The sequence below is a fragment of the Neopsephotus bourkii genome, unplaced genomic scaffold (genome assembly GCF_033783945.1).
Source record: "Neopsephotus bourkii isolate Nb327-2 ecotype Australia unplaced genomic scaffold, CSIRO-AGI_Nbou_v1 NB_39, whole genome shotgun sequence".
NCBI lineage: Eukaryota > Metazoa > Chordata > Aves > Psittaciformes > Psittacidae > Neopsephotus > Neopsephotus bourkii.
Genome location: NW_026900556.1, coordinates 419,229 through 426,967, shown reverse-complemented (window position 1 = coordinate 426,967; position 7,739 = coordinate 419,229). Strand labels below are relative to the sequence as shown.

The 7,739-nt window shown below is 60.0% G+C and overlaps 1 protein-coding gene across 1 annotated transcript; it reads right to left on the bottom strand.

The window, feature by feature from the left end:
- Nucleotides 1-260: 260 nt before the first annotated feature.
- ARPC1B (actin related protein 2/3 complex subunit 1B) lies at nt 261-6,125 on the bottom strand. The gene is made up of 9 exons (XM_061345695.1): nt 5,967-6,125; nt 5,291-5,395; nt 4,106-4,328; nt 2,539-2,646; nt 2,144-2,350; nt 1,956-2,031; nt 1,692-1,888; nt 903-993; nt 261-477 (listed from the first exon to the last, which is right to left on the bottom strand). The coding sequence occupies exons 1-9, from the start codon at nt 6,028-6,030 to the stop codon at nt 439-441; spliced, it is 1,110 nt and encodes a 369-aa protein (XP_061201679.1). The 5' UTR covers nt 6,031-6,125; the 3' UTR covers nt 261-438.
- Nucleotides 6,126-7,739: the final 1,614 nt, after the last annotated feature.

The window sequence follows — 7,739 nt, the reverse complement described above, 5'->3', positions numbered from 1 at the left end:
GGTGCCTGGCTGGAAAGGGGCAGGATTGCTTTGGCAGCCCAAGGTTTCCAAGCTGGCTCCCAACGTGTGGAATTGCACAGCTGATGGGTGAGGCCCTGGCACAGGGTGTCCAGAGGAGCTGGGGCTGCCCCATCCCTGGCAGTGTTCAAGTGAGATGAGGCTTGGAGCAAGCTGCTCTAGTGGAAGGTGTCCCTGCCCATGGGGAGCCTTCAGATCCCTTCCAAACCCAAAGCATTCCATGATCCTATAGGGAATTCCTTTATTGTGCTCTCTAAGCGATGTATGACCAGCATCGGGGAGGATGGTAACAAAACCAGGACTTGTTTTCTTGCAGAGCAGCCACCGGGGCTGGCTGGTGGCACCGTGCAGCACAGGGCAGAGCAGCAGAGCAGGGCAAGGCAAGGCTGGCAGCAGGGACCCCCTTCCTGGAGGCCTCCTTCATTTGATCTTGAGCTCCTTCAGTGCCGACTCCAGGCTCTGAAATGGAATTGGAGGTTGGTTGCCATCAGCTCGGTGCTTTCCAAGGTGACTTGGAGGTGGTTGGGGAGCTGAAAGCGGGGGGGGGATGCTGGTTCTGGGGATCCCAAATTCATCTGGTTTTGCCTCATTTTGAAGTCATGCAGGCAAAGGTGAAGCCAGGAGCTGGTGCAGGGTGTCTGTGCAAGGCTGGCATCAACCTACCCCTGATGGTGAGCTCTGAAACCACCACCCAGGGATGCTCCCATCCAGCACTAGGTTAAAGCAGATCCCACCCAGGACTATGGGCACCATGGGTACAATGGGCCCCATCACCACTGCACAGAGCCAGGGTGAGGGCTGCACTTAGAGCTGTGGTTAATGGGGGTTCCACACTGGATGCTCCTGTTCTGGGGAGGGGCTGTGGCACCATGGGGATGCCTCACCTTGACATCCCAGATGCTCATGCCGCCGTCCATCCCTGTGGTGCAGAACTGGGAGCAGTTGGCCTTCCCGCCTGCCAGCACCGAGATCTGGCTGTGGGGCACAGAGAGGTGGGTGGGGGTCAGCCCCATGTCCTGCCGAGCCCTCATGGGTGGGATTGGGGCTGGACCCCTTTATCTCCCCCATCTATGTGTTGAGATGCTCCAGGGATACACAGAGAAGATCCTAAGGATGCTCTAGAGCTGTCATAGCCCACTGGGCTGGACCCCTCCATCTCCTCCACCCATGTGCAGGGATGCTGAAGGATACCCAGGGATGCTCTAGGAGGGCTCCAGAGCTCCTAGGGCTGGACCATTCCATCTTCCCCAGCCACATACATGGATGCTCAGAGATACTAAGTGATGCTCAAGGATACCCAGGGATGGTCCAGGGCTGCCTCAGCTCCTGCAGATGCACCCCTCCATCTTTCCCACCTATGTGCAGGGATGCTCAAGGATACCCGGGAATGCTCTGGTGGTGCTCCAGAGCTGTTCCATCTCCCCCACCCACATGCAGGGATCCTCAAGGATACCCAGGGATGCTCCAGTGCTGTCCTATCTCCTGCTGATGGACCCCTCCATCTTTCCCCCCCATGCGCAGGGATGCTCTGAAGATAGCCAGGGATCCTCAAGGATACCCAGGGATGCTCCAGGGCTATCCCAGCTCCCAGGCCAGACAGCACCACAGCCAGGGGATGCTGGGGGAAGCCAGCACCCCCCCCGAGGTGACCCAGTCACCCCCCATGTACCCACCTGATGCTGTTCTTGTGCAGGGTGTCCAGCGTGGCGTTGGCCGTGTCCGAGCTCGCTTTCTTATCCAGGTTCTGGAAGCGCTCACGGGCGGTGAGGCCGCGCTGGGAGCTCTGCTTGGGCACATCCAGCTTCCCCCCGAAGGTCAGCACTCCCTGGCTCTCCTCATAGGTGAACAGCATCGGGCAGCAGTCGTGGCCCTGCAGAACCAGGCTCAGCACCACCCTAACCCAGCACCCCCAGCCCCATGGCCCTGCCTGGACTCACCGCAGCCACCAGGCTGTTCTCAGTGATGAAGGTGACGGCGAGGAGGGGCAGGGTCTCGGTGCCCAGGGAGGTGACGCTGCAAGGCAGTGAGTGAGCATCATTGGGAACACAAGGAGAGCATCCTGCATCCACATCAGCCCACCCCGGGTGCCTCCATCCCCTCCGAGCTCTCCCTAAGCCCCACTCACGCCATCCTCTTGCTGGCATCGGCGAGGCAGAGGGTGCTGTCGTGGCTCACCCAGGCCACACGGGTACCGCTGGCCGAGAAGCAGATGCTGTGCACCCACCCGCAGCTGCTGCTCGACTCGAACATCAGCTCCCCAAAGGGCATCTTGGAGCCCCAAGGTGTGGGGCTGGGCCGCTCCTCCACCTCCTTGATGTAGGCTGAGAAGATCCTGGGGAGGGGGGGGAAAGAGCCTCCATCGCTGCCCCCTTTGCCTCAGGGCAGAGCCCATAGGTGCTGGGATGGTCCCTAGGGCACCCTCCCCATGCCTCCCTTGTGCCCAGCAGGGTGAAGCCAGCCCCATAGGGCTGTGCTCAGGTGGGACCCCCAACCCATCCTTGGGCATCCCCTGCTCCTCACCGGCACTTGAAGTCGCAGGAGCCGGCGGCCAGGAGCACGTTGTTGGGGTGCCAGTCGAGGCTGAGCACCGTGGAGCGGATGGGCTTCTTGATGTGCTTGCAAACCCACCTGTGGGGAGGGGGGGCAGCAATAGGGGAGAATCAGCAGGGCTGGAGCCCCCTCCGTGGGCTTTGGGGGGGGCTGGAGGGGGGTGATTACGGCTCCAAGCGCACCAGGAGGTGCCCTGGGCCACCAGCCTGCGGGAGCAGCTTGGGCATGGGGTGTTCCTCCATGTCCCCATCTGTCTCCTCCTCCTCCAGTTTCATAACTCCCAATCCATCCATCCATCCATCTCTCCATCCTTCTCTGCATCCCTCCTTGAATTTCTCCATCCATCCATCTCTCCACCCATCCCTGCCTCCATCCATCCATGTCTCCTATTTCTCAATCCATCTCTCCATCCATTTCTCCTTCTATCTCTCCATCCCTCTGTCCTATCTCTCCATCTGTCATCCATGCCTCCATTCATCCATCTCTCCATCCATACATATCTCCTATTTCTCAATCTATTCATCCATTCTCCATCCATCTCTCCATCCCTCCCTTCCTCCATCCCTCTCTCTCCTATCTCTTCATGCATCCATGTCTCCTATTTCTCCATCCACCCATCCATGCCTCCATCCATCCATGTCTCCTATTTCTCCATCCATCCATCCATCCATCCATCCATCCATCCATCCATCCCTCCCTCTCTCCTATCTCTTCATCCATCCATCCCTCCTATTTCTCCATCCATCTCTCCATCCATGCCTCCATCCATCCATGTCTCCTATTTCTCAACCTATCCATCCATCCCTCCATCCATTCTCCTTCTATCTCTCCATCCATCCCTCCCTCCCTCCCTCTCTCCCATCCATCCATCCGTCCCTCCTTCTCTCCTATCTCTCCATCCCTCCCTCCATCCCTCTCTCTGATCTTTTCATCTATCAATCCCTCCCATTTCTCCATCCATCTCTCCACCCATCCATGCCTCCATCCATCCATGTCTCCTTCTATTTCTCAATCCATCCATCTCTCCATCCATCCATGCCTCCATCCATCCATGTCTCGTTCTATCTCTCAATACATCCATCCATCCATCTATCTCTCCTATCTCTCCATCCATCCATCCATCCCTCCCTCTCTCCTATCTCTTCATCCATCTCTCCACCCATCCCTGTCTCCTTCTATTTCTCAATTCATCTCTCCATCCATCCATGCCCCCATCCATCCATGTCTCCTATTTCTCAATCCATCCATCCATCTCTCCATCCATTTCTCCTTCTATCTCTCCATCCATCCATTCCTCCCTCCCTCCCTCTCTCCTATCCCTCCATCCATCCCTCCATCCATCTCTCCATCTCTCCTATCTCTCTATCCCTCCCCCCCTCCCTCCCTCTCTCCTATATATTCATCCATCCCTCCATCCCTCCCTCCCTCTCTCCTATCCATCCATCCATCTCTCCTATCTCTCCCTCACTCCCTCCCTCCATCCATCTCTCCCTCCCTCCCTCCCAGGTCAGACCCACTTCCCAGGGCAGATCCCCACCAGTCATTCTCCTGCTCGAAGTAGCAGATGGAGATGAGCCGGGAGCCGCTGCCCACCGCGAACTTGTTCTCCTTGGGGGACCACTTGACGCAGCGCGCGGCGCGGTTGATGCGCAGGATCACCAGGGTGGGCTTCCACGCGTTGCCCTTCAGGGTCCACACGTAGGCGTTGCGGTCGGTCCCGCACGTCACCAGCCGGTTGCTCTCGGGGGCCCAGTCGATGCCTGGCAGGCAGAGGAGGGGGTGATGGGGAGCCAGGATGGGGACACTCGGGGCTGGAGGCCATTGCTCTGGGCAGGCTCTGCTCCAAAGTCCCTCTTTGCACTGTTCCCACATCAACCCCAAATTATCCGCCTCAGACCTTCGCATCCCTCCCACCCCAAAGCATTCCATCCAACCCATCCCACCCTGTCACTGCATCCCATCATCAGCACTCCCCATCCCAGCCCACCACTGCATCCCACCATCAGCACTCCCCATCCCAGCCCATCACTGCATCCCACCATCAGCACTCCCCATCCCACCCCATCACCACATCCCACCCCATCACCGCATCCCACCATCAGCACTCCCCATCCCACCCCATCACCGCATCCCACCATCAGCACTCCCCATCCCACCCCATCACCGCATCCCACCATCAGCACTCCCCATCCCATCACTGCATCCCACCATCAGCACTCCCCATCCCACCCCGTCATCACATCCCACCCCATCACTGCATCCCACCATCAGCACTCCCCATCCCACCCTATCATTGCATCCCACCATCAGCACTCCCCATCCCACCCCATCACCGCATCCCACCATCAGCACTCCCCATCCCACCCCATCACTGCATCCCACCATCAGCACTCCCCATCCCACCCCATCACTCCCATTCATTGCATCTCACCTCAACACTTCCCATCCCATCCCTGCTACGCCATTCCATCCCAAACCATCTCACCCCATCTTTTACATCTATCCATATCTCTTCCATCCATCCATCCATCTATCCATCCATCCATCCATCCATCCATCCATCCCACTTCACCCCCCCATCTCCCCAATTCCACCCATCCCACTTCTCCTGCTGGAGGACCAGACACAACCAGCTCCCTCTCCATCACACCCTCCACAGCCCCATCCAGCAGCCGAGCCGTGTCCATCCCTGTCCCCATCCCCTCCATCACCCAGGACTCACCCGTCACCTGCCCGTTGTGCTCCTTCAGCTCATGGACCTTGCTCCACTTGGCCCCGTCCTTGCGGTAGATGTGGACCTCGTGGTTGTTGGGGCACAGCGCGATCTCTGTGGGGCAACAGCAGTGGGGCAAAGCCCTCCCTTGGGTCATGGGCTCTGACACAGGGAGTGTGGGGCCGGGCAGCATCAACCTGCCCCTTCCTGTGCTCCAGGCCCCCAAAGCCTTGCCCTGGATCTGACCCTATAGGGAAGGGAGAAGGGTCCCCTGGGGTGAGATGGGACGGGATGGGGTGGCTGTGGGTGCTCAGCCCCGATCCAGCCCCTCCTGCCCGGCTCAGTGGATAAAGCCCTTTTTGTTCTCTCCCACATCCCTGCTTGCAGCCGGGAAATGCCATCGGCTCTGAATCACCCGGCCCCGTTTGCTTCCCTCCCCTCTCCATGCTCCATCCGTCCCTCCCAGCGCTGCTGGCACCTCCCGTGCCGGGCTCAGCTCCAGCAGCAGGACCAGGGGGATGCAGGGGAACGTTTCCCATCCCATTCCATCCCCGCATCCATCCATGGCAGGAGCTGCTTCCCAAACCCAGCCACAACCCACTGCAGGGATGCTCAGCCGGGACAGCCGCCGCTTTGGGCCACCCCTGGGGATTTTGGGATGGAATGCCCTGATGATGCTACTTACGGCTCCGGTCCTTGTTCCAGGCATGGCAGCTGATGGGCTCCAGCAGGAAGCTGTGGTAGGCCATGGCTCATGGGCTGGGGATGGGGAGAGACCCCCACGGCCATCAGGAGGTGATGCTCTGGCCATGGGGACAAACCCCCCAGTGGTACCCATGCTCTTAGCGAGCATCCCCCATTCTCTCCCACTGGGATCAGCCCCTCACTGCAGCCCCCTTCTGCTGGGGAAGGGGTTTCCCATCCCACCCCATCCCATCCCACCCCATGTGTGCTCAGCCCCACTGAAGCAGTGACTAATCCCTTGCCCTGCAGCACCCACCATCAGTGTCACAGCACGGTGCAGTGGGGCCGGGGAGGGCTCAGAGCCGCAGCACAGCGCAGCCCCTGGGCCATGCGGATGCAGGGATGCAGGGGAACACCTCGGCAGGGTGTGCCAGGGATGGGGATTACTCACAGTTCACCTCTGGGCTATTTTGGGAGCTCCCCGAGCGCTGCCCCGTTTTCTTTGGCAGCTGGAGCAGCGCAGGGGGAGGGAGAAGTCCCTCCTAAGGGATCTGGGTGGAAAGAAAACCCCTGGAGCTCCACAGAGCCCCAGCCTGGATCGGGTTGAAGGGACCTTAAAGATCCTCCAGCTCCAAGCAGGGACCCCTTCCACTGGAGCAGCTTGCTCCAAGCCCTGTGTCCAACCTGGCCTTGAGCACTGCCAGGGATGGGGCAGCCACAGCTTCTCTGGGCACCCTGTGCCAGCGCCTCAGCACCCTCACAGGGAAGAGCTTCTGCCTAAGAGCTCAGCTCAGTCTCCCCTCGGGCAGGTTCAAGCCATTCCCCTTGCCCTGTCCCTACAGGCCCTTGTCCCAAGCCCCCCTCCAGGTTTCCTGTATCCCCTTTTAGGCACTGGAGCTGCTCTAAGGTCTCCCCTTCAGGAACCAGCCCAGCTCCATCACTGCACATGGAGGAATCCCAGCATGGACGCACAGCACAACCCTGCCCTCACCACCCTAGGGCCGAGCCACTGAAACCCCCAACCCAGACCAGGGCTTGGGGCTGAGCAGGGAGATGCCTTTGGTGCCCTTTGTAGCAGGAGGGCACAAAGCTGCTGCCACCATGAGCAGCACCACAGGTGCTGAACTGAACCCTCAGGATGCTGCTGTTGGCATCGGAATGGACCAGGAGCAGGAAAGCATCTGAAACGGGACCTGGCTGAAACGGCTCCTGGGGAGGAGGGATGGAGGCAGGACCCCATCCACAGCACTTTCCCCCTTCAATGTGTGCTAAGGCAAAGGCAATGCTTCCCTTTTGGATGCTGGGAGCTTCCTCCCTGGGCTGTTTTGCTGCTGCCCCATTCAATGCCAGCTCCCAAAGGGACATTGGCACCACTGTGCCAAGGAGCAGAACCCATCCCCAGCCCCAAGGGCCCTTTGAGCTCCAGCTTCTCCCCGCAGTGGTTTGCATTCACCTCCCCAGCAGCCGCTCTATGGCCGGTTCCCCATGGGGAGCTCAGCACCCCCCTTCCCCAGCAGGGAAGAGCATCGGAGGGGCCGTGGCCGTCTCCCACAGGACACGGAGCAGTGGGGAAAGGGGGGTTCCTGGGGCACACAGGGCAGGATGGGGACCCGAGGGGCTCCGTTCTCTCCCCGAGCAGCTCGGAAGCATCCTTGGAGGAGATAACCCCGAGCCCTCGGTTGGAGCCAGCCCCGTGGGCTCCTCCCAGCCCCGGGAGGAAGCCGGGCACCAAGGAGCTGCACTGTGGGGTCTGGTGCGCACCCAGCAGGGCAGG